At 40.0% G+C, this 27,491-nt stretch overlaps 1 protein-coding gene across 1 annotated transcript in view; it reads left to right on the top strand.

The window, feature by feature from the left end:
* TNIP3 (TNFAIP3 interacting protein 3) overlaps nucleotides 1-25,660 on the top strand; it is a 63,198-nt gene extending 37,538 nt beyond the window's left edge. Inside the window, exons 8-13 of the mRNA XM_065633875.1 lie at nucleotides 2,209-2,337; nucleotides 7,440-7,556; nucleotides 10,576-10,701; nucleotides 13,614-13,772; nucleotides 16,962-17,022; nucleotides 25,629-25,660. Of these exons, the coding sequence (XP_065489947.1) occupies nucleotides 2,209-2,337; nucleotides 7,440-7,556; nucleotides 10,576-10,701; nucleotides 13,614-13,772; nucleotides 16,962-17,022; nucleotides 25,629-25,660 (624 nt within the window). The remainder of the gene's footprint in view (nucleotides 1-2,208; nucleotides 2,338-7,439; nucleotides 7,557-10,575; nucleotides 10,702-13,613; nucleotides 13,773-16,961; nucleotides 17,023-25,628) is intronic.
* Nucleotides 25,661-27,491: the final 1,831 nt, after the last annotated feature.

The raw sequence follows: 27,491 nt of genomic DNA, 5'->3' as shown, positions 1-27,491 counted from the left end.
TGCCAACTCGAGTTACACTATAGTGACCATGGGGCAGGATGAAGAGAAAACAGTTCAGCAGATGTGGAAGGGGCCCAAAATGACAGATCTATTAAGGTTAGAGTTTTAGGGCTTGATGTGTTATTTGTTTGTTTATTTATTTCCTGCAGCAACTAATGTTCTTCATACCTGCATTTGGATTTATATATATACATGTGTGTATATATGTATTTTTTTCTTTTCTTGAAAGATAGTAAGCCTTTATTTTTTAAATATTTTACTTATCCCCCCTATAGCCAGGGAGCTGCAATACACTGTATAGGGCAACTGTCAGAGCAAAGAAAGAAGATGTTTGTTCTCTACTCGCTTATCTAGTCCAGCAGCCTAACAGTGCCTTTTAAGTTTGTTTACTCAGAGTGGCAGTTTTCTGGATACTTTGCTGAGCCATTCAGGGAAAAACAGCAGCACCAAACAACCCTGGAACAGATTAAATGCTGCTGCTATCTTACAGAGCTATTTCATTTGGTTTTTAATGCACCAGGAGGTGTGACTCTCACAGAATGATAATGTTGTGAACCTTGTCTGTCCCTATGTCCTCCAAGGCCCACAGAGGTATACGGGCTGTTTTGGAGGTTTAATTTTTTTTTGTTCTTTCTAGCCATGGGCGTGTACCCAGAGACAGTAATTAAAGGTCAGCCTAGTCACTGGAAAGTCTTGGTGCCATAACACCTAAGATTCCTTGTCAAAGAAGCAGCAATGAGATGCACGAATTTAGGTGGTTCAAAAACCTGAACAAACTGGAAATGTTATAAATGGCCATGATCCCCAAGGTGTCAGCCTTCAAGAAAGAGAATGTGTGCTAGGAGTTTGGAAAAGGGGATTGCAAAGGTGTAGAGAAGAACATAGCTAAAAGCCTATATGAATTTTAGTATTTTGTTTTTCTTCAGTATCTGAAAACATACATGCTCATGGCAGCCTGAGCTAGCTCCCTGGGTGAGTTCCTATATGTAATGCAGAGATACTCTGCTAATCTTGCCTAGTTTTGGGAGAAAATGAAATGTTCTAACTAACCTAGAATGAAAGAAAATAAAGCTACCTCACATGTAAGCAACAGTTCCTCATGGGTGTTTTTCAGTGGCTCAGTTAGCACACAGGGATGCACTTCTCACGAACCCGAACAGTAAATGCCCAGAGTAGCTGGCTGCACAAGGGATATGCCTGTTGCACAGAAAATAACATTCATAGGGTGGCCTGTGCATGTGATTGTTGGATCTCATTTTTATTTAATCACATAAAGGAGCTGCAGAAGAATATTTGAAATTTTTTTTTTTTTGGTAGAACAAGCCATTCTGTTTCATGCGTTAAAACAACTTTGGTCTAAGACAGTCTGACAAAAGTGGGCTAGCGAGGAGTGCATTAACCTGGGAGAGAAGGGAGGGAAGCTTATATGTTGCCACTTGCTTCATGGTCTCATTTGGATCTTAGCTCCCTTCACTGTAGATTGAAAATAGCCAGGCTGAAAGCAATAGAAAAAGAGAATAAAACTTAAAGTTTGGCAAATCTGTCCTAGTAATTCCTATATTATTATCTTGGAAGACTAGCGTGTAAATCTTTTTGCAAGTAGTTTGCTGCAGTGGCAACAGTGTAGGCACACGCACTAGGGAGGGTCAAGCTCAAGACAACAGCAACTGTGATGGGGTCAAAGTGTATTTTTAAGCCTTGGTTGGTAGCTTGGTAATTCTTGAGCAGGCTGAAACCTGCCTTAACCTCTCATGTTGTGGAAAAAGCCCTCAGACTCTGTGATGCTGAGATCTGGTTTTGTCTTTAATGTTGTATGACACTGGGCACAGCTGGGGCTCCAACGGTGTTTAGCCCTGGCCTTACACTATGAGTACACAGGAGTAGTGCAGGTTTGGAATGATCGCCTGTATGGTACCAATCTGCTTGGCCTGCCACACCTTTGTGTAACTGCAGACTGTAGAGAGTAGGGCTTTAGTCTGGTACGGTGTGTGTGTCTCGTCATATGGTGAATGGTCAAAATAATTTCAACAGACTTTATCATATCTGGGTTTTACTAATCATCCGCCTTCCTGTTGCTTCTCTTCCCAGCTGTGTTTGGGACAACAAAAACGCAGCACATCTGCCAGACAGCAGATATGCTGAAAATTGTTCTTGAAAGATGGTTCCATCTGCATTTGAGCAGCATTTCTCTGTATTTTTGCATCCCAGAAAGAAACAACGGTCCTTAGTGAAGCCCTTCATGAAATGAAGGAAGAGAACAAGATTCTGAAGCAGAAGAATGCCTCAATGATCAGAAAGAAAGAACACTATGAGTGTGAAATAAGTCGTCTCAATAAGGTATGGATGAAATGGAGCCACTGACCGGGACCTCTTCCTTTAATTCCCAGGGTCTCTGTTGTCAAGCAGTGGCACTACCAGTTGCCCATCTTTTCAACCCTGGGAGAACAAGCTGTTCACAGGAGCAAGCACATGAGCACCATAGGGAGCTGGGGATAAAAGCAAGCACTTACTTTAGCTAATACCTGTGCATGCTGTTCTTCAGCATTGTATTCTAAAGAGCAAAGTTAAGAGACTCTTTGGCTTCTCCTGTGAAACCTCTCTGTGTGTCATATCTAAGCTCTTCTATGTTCTCCTTCCTTACAACAAAAGGGAAATGACACAAAGATGCTTTCATATGCATCCAGCAAAACATTATGATTAAAAAGAAATCAGTTTAAAACCTGTTGGTTTACATATATTCTGTGTTTGAGAATAATGGCATCTTCTCAGAAGACATGCTCCTGTCTTACTTTTTATGTACATATATATTTATACATATGTTTGTGTATATATGTCTCATTGAGGAAATTGCCATAAAATAGGTGCATGGAATTTATTTTTTTTTAGCCAAGAGAAAGTAATAAATGTAACTTTGTTTAATCAAAAGATCACATAAAGCAGTGGGTGTTTTCTAGCAATTTTGTATTTCATGGTGAACCACAAACACTTCCTGAGGAAATGCACTGTATTAACCATTGCTGTGTAACTTTAAGTGATACACAATCTATTGGGCCATGATGTGCGGAAGTCAAGGCAAAAAAGTAACATTGCTATATTAAAAAAATGACAGAATGTATGATCTCTGGCTCTTTTTGAAATTCATTGACAAGATTTCCTCCAAGATTTAGTGTAACTTTCTTTCAAGGCACTGTTTGTAAAACAACTTATTTCAATGTTTTATTTTGCCGTCCTATCTTATCATGTGGTTGTAACTAAGACAGGGGGTAAACAGACCATATTTTTCAATGAAACATCAATGTAATGTAACATACTTTCCCATGAATAATACTTTACTGATTTTCCGTGTATTTGCGTTCTTCAAATCTCATGTCCTGAATGCAGGTGAGACTGGAGAGGACCCTCTGTGCTCTTTTAAGTCCAGTCTCCTGCTATTGCATATTCAGTGAATTGAAGTTCTTACAAATTCTCCAAAATCAAGCAACATTTCCTTAAAAATAATTGAGCTCCTTCTACTGTGCTTCTGTTGGAAGGCTGTTCTGGAACTGTAACCCTTCTTTCATTAAACGCTTTCATCTGTTTCAATTAGGCTGAATTTATTCTGGGCAGATGATATTCATTTGCTCTTTTGGTAGCCGTGTGCTACAGATCTGCTGTTGAACAGATCTTCACGCCTCGTGTGAAGCAGGTCTGTCCTCTCTGTGAAGCAGAACTGTCCTCTAGTGAAAACATGGTTGCTCCCAGGAGCACTTGCTCTTTCCCTATAGCTACAGAGAATAGTCATACTTTCACTAGAGGACAGTTTAGCTAAGCTGACGCAGCTCTTTGGGTCTTCTAAAATACAACTATGCCTGTTAATATTAATGTTTTTCATCTCAGTCATTTTAAACTGCTTAGTTCTCAGTTTATAGAAGACCTTACTACTTGTTTCTAAGTACATTCACCTTTTTACTTTAAGTACATTCATCTTCTAACTTTTGACTTCATCTAACTTTGATCCTGACATCCAGAGTAACTAAAGTATAGAGTCTGATCTTACTTTGGTGTCTGCAGCATGAAAGTGATGTTGCAATACCATAATAGCTTGCAATGCCATTTACCAAGAATGTTGTCTTTCCTGTGGCTGTTTTCTCCTTCACCATATAGTTCAAGCCAAATTTCTGACTTATTTCATAACTTCGCTGCAGTGTCATCTCAACTGATATTCAAACGTAGACTAACAAGCTCTAATGTATTTCCCCTGTTAAGAATTTCTTTTTAAGTCTCTTTTTTATGAAAGACATCAGGTTGAAGAGTGCTTTACTTCATTCCATTTCTCATGTCTGTAAGGTAATTCTGTTCAAAATTTCCTTCCAAGTCTGGCACACTCATGAGGCTAGATTCAGAGCTTTCTAGCTGCATGGACTACTTGTTCTTTTCATAACTTTGGGGACCAAGTTAGTTATTTATCAGTCATACAGTTCCATTTTTGATGTTGAAAATTTCAGAAAAACTCTGTGCTGCTTGTCTTGGAATTTCAGTTTTCAGATCTCAGTACTTCTGAATGAATATTATTTAACACCATATTAAGTCAAGCTCAGTTTAACTCGGTGAGCTGTGAGTTCTTTCTCATCCATAAGTTTTCCTTGCTGTTAGCCATCCCGCCACTGCCACAGTGCTCTGTGTTATCCTTCTCATTGGAAATACTGTCTTCAGTCTTGCTTTCCTGTGTAAGGCCTTCCTCCTTCTACTCATGTTTACAGTGAAAAAAATATAGTTATGTATATATTTTATATTATACATGTATATATTCCACATAGTTTTGCAACATACAGCTCAGTGTGACTGTCTCTCTTACCCAGTGCTGTCATCTAAAAGCTACGAAAAAGTGATAGCTTTTCTTGAGATTAAATCCATTCTCCAGTTCCTAAAGGCATTTTAATTTTTCTTCTTGAAATTATTAATCTAGCTGCCCATCAAGCCTTTTCTTAAACAATTTTTTTTCATCTTCCTTGAGATATTATTTTCCAGGGGCTGGAGTGGATTGTTTAGTTGGTTTTCTAGTATTTGACTTTTAATGAAGTTGGAGTAGCCAAAAGATCTGCAAAAATTGCATACGGGACATTATAGAAGGTGCTTAGAAGTTCTTTGTCATTTCTGAAATTTGCTCATTTGAAGTTTAGAATCCTAGTTACCTATTTAAAATAGCTTATTTACTTTTAATTTGAAGCATCTCATCATTTTATTCCCATTTGTTTTTTAAATACAGGGAACAGTAGTATCTTCATTTCTTCCATAAATTACTCTAAAACAGCCCCACCTTTTTTCAGGTCAGTGTGATGGGAATTTTGAAAGAAAAGTATTCCTGTTACGTCTTTGAGTCATTAGCTTTAGTAGTGCTTAGTTTCCATTTTATACTTGGGAACCCAAGTCTCCTACAATGACATAATTCTCAATGATTTGCTATTGATCTAATAGCAACATTACAGAATTTTACTTTTTTCCCCATACCTAGAACTTCTCATAATGTCTCTTACAATCTTTCCTTAAAGATTTTGATCTGGTTTTAGTATGACCCTAAACTAATTCAGCTTTATTCGTGCTTCGGTTTCTTACAATATTGCTTCCAAATGTGGTTAAAAAAAAAATCTTCACCTTATTTTTCTCTACTGTTAACCTTTTGAAGATCAAATTTTCTGGATTTCTTTTTTTTTTTCCCCTCCACAATCGTAAGATGTAGAACATTCTCAAAAAAACACCCCAAATAAACAAAAAAACCTGAAGAACTGTCCAAATACCTAGTAGGTCTGTGTCGTTATATGATTCTAGGAAGTCAGCTAGAAGAAAAATAGTCAATATAGTGCCATTTGTTCAAGAATCAAGCGAATCATCAATGGCTTATGCATATACATACCTCAGCTTTAAAGGCAGGTTACCATTTGGTAACATCAGGATGGCCATGGTCAGTAAGATACACCCACTCCAGTGAAGGAGCTTTAACAGAAGACAGACACACATAAAAAGTGGGTGCAGCAGATGACTGGGAAAATGATATGCTGTGAAGGAAGCAAGACACTCAGTTATCTTTGACTTAGGGCATCTGAAGCGCTTTCTTTTGAGAGTGGTCAAATATTAGAAGAGGTTGCCTGGAGAGGCTGTGGGATCATCTTCCTTGGAGGTGCTTAATGCTCAGTTGACAGGCCCTGTGCAACTTGACCTCCCTGGCTCAGCGCTGAGCAGGTTTTCGGACATCCAGAGGTCCCCTGTGGTCCAGATGAGTCTCATAATTCCGTCATTGTCAGCAAGATCGAGATATATCCCACGTAGGCAGGTGGAAGAGCAGTACACTTAGCAAACCACGCACCTGGGAAAGGATCTGGGTTGCAGTCAGCCAGGGAATGTATCATATGTACCGCAATACTGTCAAACTTCACTGATTCTTGCTGCTGCTGGCGATCCATGGCCAAGACCTGTTTCGATTATTTATTTTACTATTTGTGCAGAGCACTGCAATGTGCTAGTCCTTGGGTTACTTTAGATACTGGTTTTCCTGCTTGCCCACATTCCCCTCTGCCTCTTCCCCCTTCAAATTATCTTTCCTCCTTCCCTTATGACATGAATGGACTGTGGCCAGCAAGAGGGAGATGTTAACTGAGTCCATATCTTATGTAAAAGACACTGAAAAGTACTGAATAGTCTAAAACCAAAATATACCATATGTGTACTGCGTGGTTATAGATAGAGGGGTAAGAGTGATTTAAAAATTTTTTCTAGTCCAAGGAAGAGCTGCGTGATACTGCTAGAAGTAAATAAAACCTGCCAAGAACTGTGGCAGAATTTGACTGAAAAATGAGTAAGAGCATTATCAATGTAGTGTGTGTATTCATAACTCCCTCTAGTGACGAGCCATAGAGACTACATAACTTCCTCTTGGCTGGAGGGTTTACTTCGGTTCCAGTTGAAGAAATTTGTACGCTTATTGCAAAAATGCTTCAGATGGACTGTACTATAGACACATTTTTAGACCATCTTTGAATATTGCTTTTGTGTTCCTGGGTTTTTGGTTTTCTGGCTTTTGGCCTCAACTGAATTTAGACACCTGTCTTTGTTTTCCCAAATTCTGACTTGCACAGAGAAATGGTGTTTATGAATGAGATTTGCAGCTGTGATTTCCACAGGTAAACATTGTTTATAGTTATAAGTAAAACCACAGTCCTCTAAAGAACACTGTCTCAAATTCATGAATGTAGTGTGGGCACTTTGAAAATTTGGACCTGGTCATAAATATATGTTATTCATGGGTTTTATATCTAATGTATATAGTTGAAGCAACTGCAACTTGCTCCACAAGTCTGTGACTTACTCTGATCTGTTTATTTAGAGAGAAAACATTCTAATAAACTAAAGGGACTTTCTGGATGTAGTGAATCTCTGTTTAGTAATTTTGGTATTTGACATTGCAGGCCCTTCTGGATGTGTTGAAAAAGCAGCACTCATCTGTTCCTGGGACTCCTTCAAAGAAGGATGACAGGAGCAACCTTGAGGACATGAGAATCCAACTTGAAGTTCTCAGACAGCAGGTGAGAACAGCTAGAATTCAGACTGGATGAATTTCATGCAGCACAATTTTGCCCTGTCTCCTAAGAACTGTGCCTGGTAGACTTGATATAATACAGGGCTTTTGAAAGGAAGACCCACTTTAGCTGTGGCCCGTTCGAATGATGTTTCCTAAGATGCTGTCATCACAGCAACATCCGTGAAGTGAAACTGAGTCCTTGCAGAGGACTGGAGAAAGGCCTTGTGTAGGACTTGAAGCAGCAGAATGGCTCTTGGGACTCTTGGAGAGATGCCCCATCAACTCTCTGCTAGGGGATGAATTTCATCCAGAGGTAACACCAAACTTCATGAGTTACTGATGAATCTGTTGCCTGTGTTGTCTTCTCTTTTTTTCTTAGAAGTTGAAATTGTAGTGAATTATCTAAGAATCCTGGTCTTGGAAAAACAAAGTGTTGGCATTGCAACTGCTCAAAGCATGAGGCGAAACATTTGCATCTGTAACCTGCATAGCAGCCACTATAGAAAAGTGTATTTATTATTCTTAATCTGAATTCTGTGCTTTGTGCTCTCTTTTTCTTTCCATATGAAAGAATCTGTTTAAAAACACGATACTTTTCAGATGATTTTACCTTTTAGATCTGTCATTTTGGGCAGCGTTAGGGTTAATATTATTGACACACACACAAATGGATGTGATCAAAATGGGAATTTTATTCAATAGGCATAAAATACTTGTTTCTGTCACGTTTGACAGTGGAGCCAGATTTTGTTCTCTAACGTAATGCTTGCCACATGCTGGAGAATAAAATCCTGCACTAGATTGTACAGTAATGAATTATTTCATTCTACACAATAAAATAGAGTAAACCATTTTTTTTTCCAGAATTCTCATGGGGTAACCATTTTATGAATGTCTTTTTCTAGTTGTATAAATCAGTACAGTGAGCCCAGACTTCCTTCTGCACGAAATGGAGCAGGAGGCTTTAACTGTACGGAAGAGGGACTCTTGGGACAAAGAGTGGCATGACAGAGTCTCACTAGAGCTTGGCTGTCATCAGCCTGTCACTGGCCACTGCAGAAGAGATGAAGGCATTAATTCCTTGGGAGGTGTCCCCGTCTTTCTCAAGGCAACTGAGAAAATGGCAAAACTGTGAAAATGTTGGTTCCCTTGCAGCTTCAACAGATCATACAGCTGGGAAGCGGGAAGGAGATGGGACAGCAGAGAGGGAATCAGGAGAGAAGAAATGAGGAAATACTGAGGAGAGAAGCATATAGGTGGGCAGGGATGCAAGAGACCTGGATTTCTGCAACCGACAGCTTTGCCTCTGCTTCAGAGGGTCAGGGGCACTCACATCTTCTTCAGGCACAGGCTGTGGAGCCGAGTCCCCATGCAGCCACACAGAAAGTCTTTGTTCATTTTACACAGTGTTATTCAGGAAGGGAGTTATATCTAGTTGAGGCTGTTTGGTATGAAAAAAACCTTGCAAAAAATAGCTGTGACAGGTAAGTTGTGAAAATAATTTGTAGAACCCTGTGTTGACTTTTTTCTTCCCCTGAGGTATTAACATTTCTCTAGTCCTGTGAAGTCACAGTGCTGCTGCCAGCAAAAGAAAACTGCATCTGTATGATGGGCAGGGCATGAGCCACAATAAGGAAGTTCTTTGGTGAGATTTAGTGATCAACTGAGAGGACAGGAAAGGACTTTTTAAAATTCTGGTGGTGGTTCCAACCCCAATGTGCTTTTGCTGTTATTTGTCAGGAGAAGCGCCATCAACCTTCAGCTTCTTACCAGCTAGATGCCTGCCCATTAGCTGAAGAACTAAGCCAGTCAGCTTAATACCAATTAATTTACAGATTTGTGTTTTGCTTCTGAATCTGTGTGCTTGCTGCCTGTGCCTCTCGTGGTCAGATATTTTTTTAATGGGATGAAGCACTATGATTCCCAGTGACATAAGAGCTAAGCCATTGCATCCTTCAGTACGTGGAACGCAGCTTATCTTTTAGGGACAGGGTCAAACCACTGTATTTCCATTTTGAATTGTGTATGTAACGTTTCCCTCTGCTTCTACACTGTGGTGGGTAGGCTCTTTGGGCTGCAGTTTGAGAGGATGAACTAAGGTCCAGTATTGCAGACAAGAGATAGACGGGCCAATTATTTTTTTCCACATGTAGTTTCTAACATCTGGGGCACGATAGCCTCCTACAGGTTTGTTTTTTTTTTTCCACAGTGCTCCAGCCAAGGTCTAAATTCCTTGACCAGGCTGACAAGTCCCAGTCTTCTGGTCATTCATATGTGACCATGGCTCTAGATACTCTCACTTATTCTGCACAGATTAGCCCTTTGGGTCACACCTTAGTTAGACAATGAGCACAGTGGGTAAGGTAAAGCTGCAGACAACTATCGAAAAATGTAAAGCAAAGCAGGCTTACGGTCAGTCTCATCACATTGGTATTCAATAGGCTATAAAAAGGCAGGATATTATTTGATCATATTGGCTCATTGTTAGGTTGGATAAGGTGATAATGTTCTGTCAGACTGCATGCTACAAGTCAGTTTTTCATGTTGTGCCAGCACGTGCCATCTCCACCAGATGCTAACTGCTTGCATCCAAGGTACAGAGGGGAGATTGAAGTGCTCATAATTGAAAAGAAAACTGGAAAAAAAGTGTTGGTAAAGTGTCCTACTACTGTTTATCACTTTAAAAGATTTATATGTTTAGTGTTTGCTATTTTATTTATAAGAATATTTAAAACTGATGTCTGCCAGACAGCCTTTTAAATTACAGGGATCTATAAATACAGAAGGTGTGGAGTGTTTTGACTAACAGGTGCCATTGGAGAATAGCCGTTGCTTGTCACTTTGTATTGGTCATTAAAAAGATGAGGGAAGCTTTTGATTGCAGGATTGTAAAGAGGAGGGATCCTTTTGCAAGGTACCCTACTGCTTGGCTAGTGTTTAAAAACCAACCAACCAACCAAAGTGGATGAAAATTTCCATTGTGCCTCTGCTGAATTTCACATACTCTATCATAATGATTGCAGGTAAAAATATATGAAGAAGACTTCAGAAAAGAGAGATCTGACAGAGAACGACTTAATGAGGAGAAAGAAGAATTGCAGAAAATAAATGAGAGATTACAGTCTCAACTGAGTAAACTAAACCGTCAGGTATGAATCAAAAGAAAGCTTCCATTGCTGGCACATATGTATTTTATTTTTATTTTCTCACTTTCCACACAACCCAAGGCTTTCTGGCTTCCATTAACTGACATTGGATTTTATATGAGGTCACCACCTGGGATGAAATAATTCCAAAGCAATGCAGTAAGAAGATGAGAAATGATTAGAGACTTCTTCCAAATTAAGAAGATGAAGGGAGTGTTTATTGCAAAAACTCTTCAAACATGTCTTAAAATGGAGGGGAGGGGGAACCAAAAACAAATCCAGAGGATTGTTGGTTGTTTCACTGGCACTTGATATAAGAGTTGTAACATCAAACCAGCTTTTGAAATAAAAAGCTTCTGTGATGAATTCTGACTTCTGCTTTGGGATTACAGAGTAATGCTAATATCATTGAGAAAAAAAAAAAACAACTTGTCTCCATCCAAATTAGCTGAGCAGCCACTGTAATAGTTTTTTTTTTGCAACATCCTTTTTATTTCTTTGCAGTGGTGTCAGGATTCTGCTCACAGACATTCAGGAAGCCAAAGCAAAATCACGGCATGCAAAACTCTGAGCTTTCTCAATACCCTTTAAAAATGATGTAATTTTGAGGTTTCCTGTCTTGACAAAATTGTGCAATGTTTTAAGAGAACGGCTGATTCCCAAAGTGTTCTGTGGTGATTTATTGTGCCCTCCAACGTTGTGAAGCAGAAACTGGCAGTACTGGCTTATTCTCAACCAACCCATGCACTGATACTAGTAGGGTCTTGCAACAGAATCAGAGTCAAGGTGCTGACAAGGGCCCCTCACTCCCATCACCTTCAGCTGGAGTGCAGAGCAGGTTGGGTGTCCTGGCTGACACCGGGCGCTGCTGCAGCAGAGCCTCAGGCTAGTCGATGCTTTAAGGCTACTTGGAAACATTGCAAGTACACAAATAGCGGTGCAAGAGGGAATGCCATGATTGCCACTCGGGGCATCCCAGTCATGTAGAAATGCCTGGACAAATTTGTTAGTATTGCCTGCAGTAACCTCTAGGTATATTTCCCCCACCCACCAGCCCACTCCTGCGTGGTTCAATAAGGTAAAGAATTTTTTTTGTAGGGGATAGAGTACTCAAAAATGCCTTCTTCCTCTATAGTTTTGCATTGTTTAGAGACTATAAAAGACTAAATTTCTGACACAACTCCAACGGGTCAATGGACTCTGTGAGAACCTCTCACAGCAGTGATGGTGGAGAGCAGGACTAAAAATGGGGCTAAAAGGCCTTTCCCACTCCTCGCCAGCTGCTCTAGATCAGGAGAAATGCCAACTGCAATGCACATGTACAACATACCCGAAGGGCTGTACAAGTGCTGTGTAATGTGCATGTACAATTTGACTGTTCCTGCATTGCATCAACAGGAACAGCTTTGGATGCGGCTTTTGAGGAGTTGATTTATTAGGGTGAATATTTCATTTCTACACAGATTAAGACCTGTTTGAAAGCAAAGGAACAACTAGAAAGACAGAGCGGCTGATATGCTTTCATTTTCCTGTGCCTGTTTGTTGGATGTCACTGAAATGCTGGTCCTCAGATGCATTGAGGCATTATCTCAATTTCTTACCACTCCCGGCACCTCCTTCTGTTTGTCAGTCACCAAAGCCAGTGGCAGTAGATGTGGTGGGAAGAGCGGCAGGGTTTGAGCTCTTTACATTTTGAGAACAAGCGCCCTCCTTCCTTCCTCCTCTCTTAGCCTGCCAGAGGAGCAGCTCTGTAACTGGAAATTAGCTGCAGGACAGATGCTGGGACTTGCTGGTGTGTTCTAGTGGAAACGGAGGATGCTGGAGTTGTGCCTGAGGCTCACCTGCACAAGGAGGCTCAGCAGCAGGCTTTTAACTATCCTCTGTGCATGTTTAACTGCAGTCGCTGACCTCAATTTGTTCCACAGATTATTTGTGGCCATGGGCAGAAGAGAGAGAGCAAGCAGGGTGTGAATTCGCAGTGCCTCAGCTGTTCCACAGCATTCACAGAATCACAGAATCACAGAATGTTAGGGATTGGAAGGGACCTCGAAAGATCATCTAGTCCAATCCCCCTGCCAGAGCAGGAACACCTAGGTGAGGTTACACAGGAAGGCGTCCAGGCGGGTTTTGAATGTCTCCAGAGAAGGAGAATCCACAACCCCCCTGGGCAGCCTGTTCCAGTGGCATTTGCCGCTGTGCAATTCCTCCTTTTTCACGGAGCGCTGCCTTGCCTCTACCACAGCGCACACAGGCAGTCGCTGCCGAGTAGTTGGGGCGCTCGGAGTTTGCAATTGGAAATCTTGTTTGTCTTTTCCTGCCTTGGGATTTGATTAAGCAGAGCTCGTGAAGGATTTTAAATGTGAGAGGAGCCATACAGAATATTTATTAGTTTGTTTTCTTAAGTCAAATTATTTAGTTGTGATGCTTCTTTTACGCTTCACTGCTCTGTCCTTAGGCAAGTTCCCATTGACTGCTAGGAGACAGAGGGTCAAAGAAAAGGCAGATGCAAATCTTGAGGCCATCAACTTTGGTCTTTTACCAAAATTATTAATTTTTCTTATTATGCAAGTGCCTGTCCATGTAGTTCTATTTCAAACTACTGAAAACAACTACGTGTCACGAAAATGCTTCTTGAATGTAGAAAACACCCAGAAAACTGCTTGCTGTATCTTGAAACCAATATTTTCTCACATAAAAAGTGTCAAGACTCTGGCATGGCATAAGTCAGCTTTCTTAAATGTATTTTTAAATCATGAACAGTCCGATGGAGCTAAATGAGCAGTATTACAACACATGCTGAGAGAGGAGGGTTTCTTCCCTGTTATTTTTACTGATGAATTTGTACATGTATATTCTGCTGGTCATCGTCTCCCACTACTAATGCATTTCTTCTTGCTTTTCTTATTTTTTAACAGACAAAAGACCTCCCAGTACAGTCTGAGAGGCCCAGCTACCCACCTTCACACTTTCGTTCACCATGTGCTAATTATGGAAGCCGTGGACTCGTTCTTCACTATCAAGATCCTCAAGAACATCCAGCCTCTCGTAGGCCTCATGAGCAGCAGCAGCACTCAGTAAGGTGTCCACTGTCTCCCATTTCACAAGGGCACTGATTTTTCTCACAGCATCGTGACCACAGGAGAATAATGTGGTGCTGTCACAGTGCCATCCTCACCAGTAAATAAATCTGTTGTTTCCCAGTTCGTTGTCGGTTCCATATAAAGATTTTTGTACTGGTTTTAGAATTAGCCTTAGGTCTGGAACAGCCTTCCTGATCTCTGTACAGTCTTTCTTCCCTGGCTATCTGCAAATCAGTGCGTAACCAACAGAAGCCTCTGCCCACAGAGGAAAAATTGCAGGGATTTAAATACATAGTTGATGAGTTGTATATGTTCTCATATATTTTAAATTTACTTTGGCAAATGCTATTTATCTATACTATCACTAAGAATAAAAAAGGGATTATTATACATTTGTTTTCGATGATACCGATGGTCATTCCTTAATTAAAAAAATAAGGTTGATTGATTGGACTCTTGCTAATTTCTTAGATTAATTGACTTCCAGGACACACATTTAGAGCCCTGTCTAGCTATATAGTAACCCAAGTTCATAAATATGGAGATGCTGTCTGGAGCCCACTTCTGGGCCTTCAACATACATGATAGTGGCAAAAATGAGAAACTGTCTGTGGTCAGCATTATTCTGGTCACTTCCCTTTATTGAGTCTAGGAAATCTTATCGACTTATATGTCTTATTTCCATGTCTTACACTGGGTATTTCTTCCTTTGGCCCTGTCTTTGGAAAATGACTTTCCTTCTTTACTTGCAGCTTCTGCATTCATAGGTAATATAACTGTCCTACTGTCAGACAATCCCACTGTAGCCAGACTGCACAATCTCACATTCCCCGTATGTACTCCGGGGTGGGCAGACAAGCTATCAACAGGATACGCAGCGCTGCTATTAACCTGCAAGGTTGAAATCCCAGGTGCTGTCTCTTGTACCGAGTAGTATCTTCCCTCTGGTACTCTGCTGTGAAACAGGATTACGCGAGGGATAAGGCTCTACTGAGGCTGAGACACTCTGGCTGTGAATGCTTTAGGAATGCCTTTTTTTCCTGCCACACAACAGGGTTCTGTCTTCCTCAGCATGAAGAAGAATAACTTTGCACAAGGGCAGGTTATGTGAGGCGGAGTTGTCTATTTCAAGAAAAATAGTGCTTCAAAGAATGATATTTTTTTGAAGTGCATCTAAGTGGGCTTGTTCAAATCTAGTGAGAATGCATTTAAACATGGTGGATGTCATTTTAAATACACAATATCTGTTTCTGGCTCTAAAGCTGTCACATATTGAAAGATGCTAATTATTAGAGAAATTATACCTGAATTTGCAAAATGCTTTCAGACTGCAGAAATCCACTGGAAAAGCTGTGGTCAAACAAGTAATTTCCATGTTTCATGAGAGTGCTTATCTGCCTATTTATCAGTTGGAAGTATTGCACAATGTTTTTCATGGCAATTTGGACACTGTCCCAGATTATCCTCGTGGAATTAGAAACCCAGATGATGAAAGTTATCACCAGGTTTACAACTTTGCCATTCCTGCCAGAGTGCTGGGGTCAGTTTGACTGGTTGCTTTGTAACTCCTAGTTTCATTCTGAGTTTTCTTTGAAATTCTTTCTCTGTGTGAGTGCAGCGTTGCTGCTCTGAGCTTTTGATACCTCCCTGAGCAATTTGCTAGCAATGAAGAAAGGTGTTAGAATTTAATGAGTGTCCTGAGCTAACATACGTAATCCTGTGTGTTTAGTCTATGCTTTTGCTTTTTCATTCTTTCTATATTTTGCAACTTTTTGTTCCTTGTTACGTTGTTAGTCAAAGCATTTTGCTTAGTCTGATGTGAAATACATCTCTAGTCTCTGAAATTTATTCGAGTTTGCATAGTGTAAGCACCTGTGAAAGAGAAGGGTTGATCAGAGAGCAGAAAATTCAATGGAAACTCAAAAAAAGCAATGCAAATAAATATATTTTGAGCCATCAGATGAAAAACTACCTCTGCTTACAGTAAAGCAGAGTCTTGCTTTGTATCAAAGCCTATTTTCTTAGCCCACAAGCATAGAATTAGTTAAGAATTCCTGTGGATGGTATAATTTCAGTGAATATAGGACAGTTCCTTTTTTTTCCTAACAGCATATGATAGTGGTTACTGCTGTGTAACTATGGATGACAGCATACATAAAAGTTAAATCTGTTTTCTGTATCTACAGCTTCATCCTGCCATCTTAATTTAGGCAAGGCTTCTTTAGAAGTCAATTAAATTTTTTTCCCACAAGTTGAAATCTGTAAGATGCTCCTTGGGACTACTCAGGATTTTGTCAGAGTAATTTCTGCAAAACAATAATTATTTTCCCAGTTTAACTAATTTGAAGCAGTAATTACCTGGAATTTGGCAGGCTTGCATGTGCTACTCAAACCCCATAGACAGTTTAATACAACTTCAACGGAACTGTCTGGTCCCAAAATTGTTTTCCATAGTGGTATTTTGCTATTCATTTACCACTGTGTGTGGTATAAACTGTAATGCAGTATTTCTTTCTTCCAGGATTTCCCTGGACACAACCTTCCCAATACTTTCTCTCATAAGAAAGAAGGGGAGTTTTCCTACCCCACAGTATTTTCAGGAAGTTATGTGACAACAGCTAATGTCATTGTAACACTAATGCTAACCTGTGGGGAAGGGAGGAGGGGAGAGAACTTTATTAAATGGGTTATTCCTATCACACTGAAACATACTACATGTGTTATACGTATTCAAATTGGAACAGCTTCACCTGTCAGGTTGATGTGTGCCAGGTTTCTCTGGGCTTCTTTAGTACAGAGGATGGAGCCAGTTAAAAATATGATGTCTGCTAATATCTTGCAGTGCACTTAATTCCTTTGCCACAGTATACTATAAAGCTCTTTTAAAATCTGTTTTGTTTCTGTTAATGTTTGTTTTGATTTGTGAGATCTAGCAAGATTTTTACACCAATATTTCTGATGAGTACAGCATCTAAACCACATGCCATAAAAAAGGAAGCAAGCTGAAGACTCAATCAGTGGAAATATAGAGCTAAATATAAGATTATTTTTTTTGTAAACTACTTTTGTATGACTAGTAAAAAACTTTACAGCACAATTATATTTTTAACATGTCACTGTTCTTTTGTTTGAAGTGTCTATGAAGTCCATATTGCTGTAATAATGTTTTATTGTTCTGTGCAGCCAGACTATCAGTGGTATGTTCCTGACCAGTTTCCGCCAGATGTGCAGCACAAGGCAAATGGTAAGACAACAGCTGTACAGAGTGTATTTTAAATGTACTTTTTTAAAATGGGGGCCTTTGAGGGATGTGGAGTAAACTTTACTATTTATCTGTAGAGTGCTTACGTGACAGCTTTGCCTCAGAGAGCCGAGGCTGATGTACGTGCAACATAGATGAGGTTTCTTATGTAATATCATCTACACTACGGTTTTCAGCTTCATTGCAATTCATAAAATGTCTCCATTACACACTATAAGATCACTCATTTGCCTCATTAAACACCTACTAAGGGTCCTGAAAAAAATATATCCTCAGAGTTGTCCTTGGAGCTTCTATTGCTCCAGCTAAGACTAAGTTTAATGAAGTGGTGAACCTGGGGGCCAAGGTGGGGCAGATTTTAGAAGTCCTTGATAAGAAAGTACAGGCTTTAGCATGTTGTTTTACTTTAAAGGCAAAATACCCATTTCTATTCTTGATCTGCTCTGATAGTTTAAGGTGCCAGGTCTGAAAATAAAACCATTTAAATGCACAAAGTTAATTAGTTGCTGAAGTGTGAGTGCAAACTGTCTTTTGGAAAGCAGGAGGAGTATTTAATATTTGTGCCTGGACTTGAATTCATGCCAAGTTCTTGGGTGTTTTGAAGTACTTGGTTCAGACCACTCAAATGATAGACACCATAGAGCACAAGGAAGAAAGGACATTGTTCTAGGTGGGAATCTGCCTCTCTGGATCTTCTCTTTTGGAAACTCACCTAAACTACCCCTTTCCCCTCAAAAGTGGTTGAGGATTCTGGCACCTAAAGTTTTGTGTTTGTTCTGCTGTCGAGTCTAGGGGCCCATTTGTAGAGATACCATCTCAGATGAACGATACATCACCCTGCTCTGCACAAGGGGACCATCAGAGTTTGCTGATGTGCACGACAGGAGTGTGTGTGCCTCACTTGTCTGACATTTCAGCGTGAGTGGGTACCATATAGGCTGGCAGGGGCTCATCACCAAAACTGTTTTGTAGTATCTAGAAGAAGAAGATGGCTGCAGAGGAACTCTTCTATTGTTTATTGTTGTCCACATTCACACAGAAGAGAGGGGAGGTTGAGGAACGTATCTTCTCAAAATGGAGGATGAGCTTCCCACAATTGCATGGCAACTGTTTGGAGGGTTCTGATGTGGTCATAGGGAAAGTAGTGCTGTGACTGCAAGAGAAGAGATTAATTTTGTAGTTCCTCCCACTTGAAGTGATTTATTGCACCAGAGAATACAGAAAGGATGTTTATAATAGCAAACAAAATGTGTCCAGCCACCAACTGCAGCTGTGATCCAGGGCAGTACAATGAGGGGCTCTAAAGAAAAGAAAATCCTTCTTTTAGCCTGCTTGGTTATATGACTTGACTTCCATATCCCTGAAAAAAACCCCGTTTTTAAAATCCATGCTCTGTCTTTTTATTATTATTTCTTGTCCAGAATATCCAAATACCTCCTTCTCAGCGAGATGGGGAGTAGAACACTCACAGAGTTTTCCCTTCCCTTTTTTCTTCAGTCCCCATAAAGAGAAATTCTCAGCTAGTCTCATCATTGTACTGTGTGGGATGTCTGCTTTAACATCTTCAGGGCTCTTGTTCTTTTTAATTTGGCTGATAAAACAAAGATTATTTTATTAGCCATTGATCACAAAGAAGTCCAGCTTCTACTATGAAAGCGCACTAGTGTGGATTTATGTATTTTATATAGTCACCTATAAAAAATTGACATTTAAGGAAATTGTTTTGAGAAAGGTTTGAAGGATAGAAACTAAAAAGGAAAGAATGTGTTGAAAATATTCTTGATGATCTTTCCATTTTCTTTGCCCTATTTTGTCTGAGTGCTAATTACAGTGATGGGTTTAAATGAGCTACTATGTGTAGCAACATTTCTGAGTCTAATTTCTCATTTTTCATTTCCTCAGTAGGAGATAAACTCACCAATAAATCTTATCTCTTTGGAGTTAGGCCTTCATTATAGAAAAACAAAACATCAGGCAGCAATTCCTAAGCATGAGACAGTTTCCTTTAGAAATGTTGTTTCAGTAGATTGGTGCTCCTAGGGAAAAGCTTTAAATTTTCCTTAGCTGAACAAATTTTCTTTTGACACTGGGTGTTTTTTCTTATGGGGTAATTATGAAACATGGGTCACAGGTTTTAACTTTAGAGCTTGACACAAGTGAAATGAACCAAAAAACTGCTATTTTCTATGATATGCCACCCAAAAAAGTCTGTTTTAAAGATATCTGAAATATATGAGACTCTCTGCATCAACTCTAACTAGCTTTGGGACAAAGATTTGATATCTAGTTTGCTATGTCATTGGGACCGTAAAGGCATATTGTTATCAAGGAGGAACTTTTTGTGTGTGTGTGTGGTTTCATACAGATGTACCTAGATTTGTGTTTTCCTCCCTCTCTCCCCTCCTTTGTGGGGCAGGAAGGTATTTGCACCCAGGTACCTTGGGCCTCTGACTTAGGATCTCCAGGTTCTTCTGTAACCAGGCATAATCTCATGGTTATTTGCTTCTTGTGTAGTCATGTCTGTACTTTTCTTCTGACTGGCACCACTTTTCTGAGCTGCTGCCCTGTTCAAAGAAGGCTTTCTTAAAGGACTGCAGCCTCTGTGAAGACTTAGCTTGTGTTTCCGTTTTCTGTAATAAACTCGTCTTTTCCTGTATCTACAGTAAAAGGATAATCATGGAAATATGTTTAAAATTTTTCAAAAATCTGCTACAGAATTTGATCAATCCTACTTGATCCTATTTTCCAAAGTTTCTACTCCACAATGTTATTTTCCCCACAAATCTGTTTTGGTAGTTGACAGAGGATCAGTTATATACAAACTTGAGGAGCAGTGTTATCTCCAGCACTGAACTTTCACAGTGGTATGATGGTTTGGATCTGGCACTTTTTGATTTGAGCACTTTCTAATTAGCCTAGAAATAACTTCATCAGAATACAGGAAGTATGAGAGGAACAGGTGAGGAAAAGGATTTAAAAATAACACTCAACCCCCCCTGTTATACCCTTTTTTGCATTAAACCTTTCCAAGATGAGAATGAACAAGAATTGTTCCACAGTAGTAAGACAATTTTAATTATCTAAATGAAATCTATACATTTTAGCTTTATGAAGAGAGTGAAGCTAAAGGAAGCTACTAAGAATACAGCAACGAAACATGGCTATTTGCAAAAACCACGTGTGTCTGTGCAGAGTTTGGATTTGTGAACATCACTTATTACTTAAACATCGCTACCTCAGCTCCCTCTTTCTCAAGAAATGTGTCAGTTAAGTGATGTTCAGCGACATGCTGGGTAGTCCTCAGTTCTTTGACTAAAGCATCATAGAACAACCCTATGCTTCTTGTCAGTGAAGTAACCTGTCTGTCTCTGTATTTTGCAGCTAAGTATCTACAGACCACTTAAGGATTTAATCCTACTGAAAAGAAGGGTCTGTAGGCCTTGCAGTACTTGAGCTTAATTAGTTGGTTTTAGTGATCTGCCTCTGTGTTATACAGTTAAGTACCTATGGGCCATTTTAGTGCTTAGTCTGGATGAAAAGGAGGGTCTGTAGCCCTTGTGGGATGTAAGGCTGAAGTTGCTCTATGAAGAGAGGCAGTTATTCCCAGAAGTGCCACAGGCTTGCTGAGTCACATCAGCATCTCCTTGAACACAGAGTTCAGAGCATGATGCAAGAGAATGCATGAGCATCTTATCCCTGCCTTAGTTCACCTGGAACAGGGGAATGTGATGGTAGGAGTGTGTGTGTGGAGGTGACAAAACACAATTAGTAATCTTGGTATGTGTGTTTGGTTACACTTGCTATTTTTACTTCTCCATATGCCTAAAAAGTAAAATAAAAGCTACTGTCTGTACGTAGACATTCTGGGATCTAGGATGGAATTCTGTGGCCTTTCTTTATGTTTTCGAGTCATTAATCAAGATTTAAATGATTTTTTTTTGCATTTTTTAATCTGTCCAGAGTTGCCCGCAGTTATTTTTGAATTGCCTTCTTTAACCAGAGGTTGATGATCCCCCTGGCTGCTTAATATAGACCACTCAACTTGTTTTTAAAAATGTCTTTGGCTTGGGGGCATTTTCTTTAGGGAGTTAACAAAGAACCATTCAGGCCCCTCTGGCCTTGGAACCCTAGAAATGGTTTTAATAGGCTTCATAGTTCGAAAAGCACAGCCTTTCCATTGGTGAGCAGAGAAGCTTGGAGACAGTTTGACCTGACAAGGGTGGCATGGGACAGTGAAGAATTACCACATAATATATAGATTTCCAAAAAGGATGGGAAAAAATGTCTGTCTCTGACGGTGTGTTTACTGACTTGAAGTATTCCACGCCCTTGCGCATTTGCAATGCAGCAGGTACTAAAGGCGTATCTGTAGGTTGGGGTGACTTCCATACCAGGCTGCACTGCAGGGTGCACTTACCTGCCACCTGTCTGTCTGCCTGGCCACAGGAAGGTGAGGGTTTAACCTGGATCCTTTGCTCTTGCTCTTTCATGCTGCTATCTTTTCAAGAGTTTGGTTTTCCATGCCACCACTGGGATCTGAACTGAATCCAGAAATATTCAATGTAGATGTAAATAGGAGGGTGTGGGCTGTATTCAGGTTTATTGGCTGTATTTTACTAGCATTTTCTTCCCATTTGTGTGCAGAAAGTTTCAAGTCGCACATCTTGTTAAACTGCTTACAAACCTCGGATAAGTCATACCAGAGGTCAGCTTGTCTGTGAACATCAATATTTCTTCTCCATACCTTCCCAAACATGAAGCTCTCCAGCTGAAAGCAGGCAGGGCACAGAGATGGATGGATGGATAGGAATGCTTTGTGTGCAGCCATGCTCTGTAGGTAGGCTGCAATGGAGATAAGGCTGCCAGGGCAAGACCACTCAGGTAGTCCTCACAAGGGAACCACTTGTCTGCAAAGCAAGATTAGCGGGGAATCACTAGGCTTCCACAGAAGTGAAGTGGTTTCCTTGAAGGTCACAATAAAGAGAGAAGGGCAACATGTAAAGGTAAACTATGGGAGATGGGTAGAGATTAAGGAAGAGAGATGTTGTCTCACTGTACCAGCAGTGTATTTCCAAGAGGATAATTCTTCCTGCCTGCCTCTGGCGTGGTCCTTCCCCTGGGACTTTGCTGTGCAGGTAGCTGGTCCTAAACTGTGCTTAAATCCTCCCAGCTTAGCCTTGTTTGACCAGATTGCTTTCTTTGGAGGGACGTTGGCTCCTAACTCTTTCTGTGCTGTGTTACTCAGCGTTGCTGGAACAGGTATCTGAACCGGTTTCTGATCTTTTTGTTCTCAGTTGGTTAGGCGTGCGTGTGTGTTTGTTTCTCTTTAAGGAGTGAGGCAGAATGATTTCCAGCAAGTGTACTTAGTGTCATTTTATTTGGCAAGCAGTGTTGACTTCCTTCCTTATCTGACTGTGCAAAATTGGAAAGACAGTTGGAAAAAAAAAAAAATTTGGAGATTTTCCCTGAATATAGTTTTTAATGAAAAATTCTCTGGAAAAGAGGTTTATTGCTCAAAGCCTACTCAGAGCAAGAACCTTTTCACATGCTGCAGGCACATATTGCCATTTTCACTTTCAAAATTAATCTTACTGTATTTGTTTTCTTGGCAGAAAGAGTCTCAGTACCTGCATTTAAGAACCCCAGTTACAGAATCACAGAATCGTTAGGGTTGGAAGGGACCTCTGGAAGATCATCTAGTCTAACCCACCTGTTAAAGCAGATACACCTAGAATAGATTGCACAGGAACGTGTCCAAGTGGGTTTTGAATGTCTCCAGAGAAGGAGACTCCACAACCTCTCTGGGCAGCCCGTTCCAGTGCTCTGGCACCCTCAAAGTAAAGAAGATTTTCCTCATATTCAGATGGAACCTCTTGTGCTTCAGTCTGTGCCCATTGCCCCTTGTTACCTTCAGAACCTAAACAGTACATTTTTGGTTTGGATCCAGTTACGCCAGGCAGAGGGAGAAGCCCTTCACCTGCCTCTTGGTTCAAAGGGTATTTCTGGAGGCCTATGGGAGAGGTGAGAGCAGCTGGTCACCACCTCGTCTTGGTACACCCAGGGAAAGCAGAAATCAACCTGCAAAGCCCTAGGGATGCCCAGATCAGCACATGAAGTGTGATGTGTCTGCTTACTTTCATTATAGTATCGTCTCTTCTTCCCTTCCGTACTCAGCTGCTTTCCAGACTTTTACCCTCAAGGTACTTACTCTGCTGCTAATGTTGTTATAATTACAGCTAATTGGAAGAAGGGGGAGAAGTGTGGGGTCTTCCACTGAAACTAATGACATCTGTAGGGAGAGGTGAAAACTGAAAAATTGAAAAATGGATTTGTGGAGGTCTTAAATGAAAACCAGACAGAAAAAAAATCATTTAACTGACATCTTAATTTCCCTGGAAAAAATCCCAAACCCTAAACAATTTTGCTATTAGCTTGTCCTCAGTGTGTACATTAGAAATTATCTGTGCTCCCAAGTAGTTGAGACAGAAATTTAATTAGTAGCTTGCCATTCCCCCTGGGAATGAAAATGTGATTGTTTTCAAGATTTTTACTGATATGAATTGATGTCAGCTACTGCAATGTAACACAAAGATCATTAGCACACCTTTAATTTCTAACTTCAGAACATGAGAAGTTATATTTTTTAGAAAGTTATTGCTTTGAAAAGTCAATGTGAACTAAAGATCACAGAAAATTTAGTTTTTCAGGGTACCATGCATAAAAGACTCATGCAAAGAGGAATAGGTTGTGTAATTTGAAAAGCTGCATGATTTGATGATTTTATTTCTATGAAACAACATATCAGGATTTATCATTCAGTACCTGTTAGATTTTAAATGGCTTCACACACACTGGCTTTTTTTTTTTTTTTTCCCTCTGAGGAGGAAACGTAGGTAAAAATCAAGATATTTAAGGGGGATTGCCTGAAAGGGGACCTTGATGGTGATCTTCTGGTGACAGGTTACATGGTGGATGTTTTCATTAGCTCATTCTCTCTCCTGGTGATTTGATGAAACATGTCTGCTATCTGGAAATATCCTTGGTTCCTCATTGATCATCCAAGGAAACAATGTAAAAATTCATTCCATCCCATTTGCTTGTTAAAGTAGCAGTAATACTGCAGTAAAGTGGAGTCTACCTTTCTTTGCCTGTTGCATGTGTTTTAAGTGTAAAAGTACTCTGCACTGGGCTCTGAAGCCTGCTTACACTGCAAAGTATCTGGAAGGTTTTCTGAATTATTAGTGCCATCTTAGGTGAGAGACACTCTTTGTTTTTGGGAACTGTGTGTTTTATCATGTTTACCTTTCCCCTCTGGCAGACCATGCCTGCAGTGTTGTGGTATCTGCTGGTTTGCACCAGCTGGGCGAGCACTTAAGGAGCCAAAAGCATCTTGGCATAAGCAGGGTGACCTCAGTGTGTCTCAGTGGGAGATGGACTAAGAAAGAACAAAAATGATCGTGGGACATTGCCACTGTATAGCTGCCTGAGGTGTTCGAATATACAAGTCCTCTGTGTTGTGGGTTTTGGTGTCTGGTTTTGTTTTGTTTTGTTTTTTTCCCAAGTTATATTGTAACACAAATACCAATATTTTATGTGAAGCTTGGAAGCACATTTCTTGTTAGAAAAGTTTTGTTCCACCCTCTTTGCTGTTAGAGAGGGCTATTTATTTGAAATGAAATGAACACAAATACCTATATTTATTTTTCTTGCACAAATAACCAGTCTGCTAATTGTTGCTCTTCCTGGCATTCGTGAACAAATAACATGAATTTTACTGCCTGCAAGGAAAAGGTGTCACCAAAATTGATGATTCACTGTACTGCTTGCTACAAACGTGGTCCTTTTCAATCAAGTTTTCTTTCGTATACATTTGGATATAAGCAGCACTGTGGGTTTGGAGGTGAATGATGGGGTTACTGTGTAGCAGCTGCAGAGCAATTCTCCTAGGCAAATTCAAAACCCTGCTGGAAATATTTCACTCTTAATGTTTCTCTTGTAAGCAAAGTACTGTGTGCACTTGTGTGTGTGCTACTAGCAACACGTAACAACATTTCCAGAATCCGTTGAAACTTCAGGAAGGAAGTATGTGTTACACTGGCAATAGTATATTTCCTTTCTTTGATTTTATTTTGTTTTCCTAGCTTGAGCAAGTTACTGTCAAACACATCTTTGAACCACAGACACCTACTTAACAGTAGGTACTATGACCTAATTCTTCCCTCTGTCATACTGACCTACTGTATTGGGTGCACCTTATGCTAATTATACCTATGAGCACTGCTGAATGTTGGCTATTCTTTTTAAAGGTCTAGAAAGATTTTACATGGGGGCTTTACGTTATTAGAGCCTGCTGTTTTCTCTGTCTCTCAAGAATCAGGATTAGATGAAAGTCAAGAGACTACTAGTGCACTCTATGATCTCCCTGCCCTCTATTGCTTCTTCACTCTTACTGCCATTTGTGTTGGTTACAGGTTTATAACAAATTACGGTATTGGTTCTGTGCATGCGCATGTTACGATATAGAGGGAAACTAATCGTGAGTTGTGTTTCTCGGTGTCAAAATAATTTGTATTAATTTACTTTTGCAGATTCATCCTCAGAGAAGGGAGCCCATCGCTGACAGCCTATGACCTGGAGGAGTGTAGACCAAAGACTGCAAGCTAGTCTTGCAACTTCATTATTGTTTTGCTCTGCCTTTTTTTTTTTTTTTTTTTTTTTCCTCTTTTCCTCCTAGCTCCTTATCTCTTCAGTGCACATTATTTATGCCTGGTGAAATCCCTGCGAGGACAATAGAAAAGCAGATCATACAGGCTTGTGATCCTCAGGATCCAGTTAAACTCTGCTGGGAAGCATTATTGCCCTTTGTTCTGAAGATGCTGTTTGTGCTGCCTGTGAGAATCGGTTAAAAAGCCTTATGATAAAAGATGTAGCTATTGCTGAGGATTCAGCAACAGTCACATCTGGTTTGAATTCAGGAGCTTATAAGACCAATAGGGTTGTGATTTTGGTTTTGTTTGAGAATTATAGCCTTTTAAATTTGATTCCAGGGAATGATTTGTTGATGTACCATCTTGAATTCTATACAATTTTTCTTGGTTGTGTAGTAAAAAGGAAATCTGCTTCACTGTTTTAACACATTTGTGTAATTGTAAGCAGGGCACCGCTGATGCCAGGCCAGGTAGAAGGTGTCTACTCCCCTTTTTGAGTCAAGGCCAGCTTTCCTTCTGTTTTGGCTCCAAAATCATATGAAAAATGTAACAAGTTTTTCCTGCATGTACTTATTTGTATCAGTAAAATTTTAGCAGAAAGATTTCATGGGTTTAATTTGTTAGTGAAAATGGCTTTATATTTCCAGATGATTCTTGTAATGAATTGAGCTGTAATGAATCTGAACATTGTTCTGTAACCTCTAACCTGGGAATAAAACTGAGCTTTTAAAATGAAGTTGTATTTAGACTATGCGATTTTTCAGAAAATTGTGGTGAATGCTTGTTCAGCAAACGTTACCTGATTATTTACTTGCAAGATTGACTCTTCCCTTCAGGCAGGTATCCCACCTGAAAGAAGGAACCGAGATTTTTGCACCATAAGAAGCTGCATGAGGTGTCCTATGTGCTTTCCTAATAGCGCAGAAGTAGTTTGTGTGCTTTTAAGTTCTCACACAAACAGCTTTTTGAGCTATATGAAGTGATCAGTTAGAGATTGCCTGCATGTGTCATTTCTGCTTTTAGAATAGATATTTCCATTCCTATCAATACACAAAGGCCAGTGCATTAAAATAATAACCTTACAAGATAAAACATGTTCAGCATTTGATTTTTGGACACAATGGGGAATAGTCCATGGGAAAGGATTTTTCTGCTGTGAAATTTTACAGCCATGCTGCTTTTGCCCACACTGATCAAATAAACAGTGCTCCTAACTTGTGATATGAACTTGGGAAGAATAGGAGCAAAGCACTGAGCGAACCAGCTTTTGGAGAGAAATTGCTTTTTCATGAACTATAGAAAATTAGAGTTTGACTGCAACATTAGCTACAGAATAAACTCCCAAGTCTCTGTTAGAGGGACAGGAGGTTTTTATCTCTGCATGAATTTGGAGCTGGCTTACAGACACTATAGCAGCAGATAGTTTGACTAGCAAACAATATAACTGTACTATTCCTGATTACTGATTTGGCTAATAAGGGTGAGATCATGGAAAATGCTAATGTGGTGCCTTCGGAAAATCCAATTATAATGTAACCTAACTCAATGCGAGCTCTCAGCAGGTGACCAATGCTGTGGACAGAGTACCCCACACTGAAAGATGTTGTGAATCCTCAAAACAGATGAGCTTCTGTGTAGCTGGTGTGGGAGGCAACAAACCCCTGTTTCATTCATTTCCACTGTTTGCCCCAACTAACTGCAAAGGTTTGTGCCTTCCATTTGAGGAGCTTAACTCATTGTCTG

The sequence above is a fragment of the Caloenas nicobarica genome, chromosome 4 (assembly GCF_036013445.1).
Source record: "Caloenas nicobarica isolate bCalNic1 chromosome 4, bCalNic1.hap1, whole genome shotgun sequence".
In the NCBI taxonomy this organism is placed as follows: Eukaryota; Metazoa; Chordata; class Aves; order Columbiformes; family Columbidae; genus Caloenas; species Caloenas nicobarica.
The sequence above is the reverse complement of the archived record's forward strand: the minus strand, read 5'-3'. Positions and strand labels throughout refer to the sequence as shown.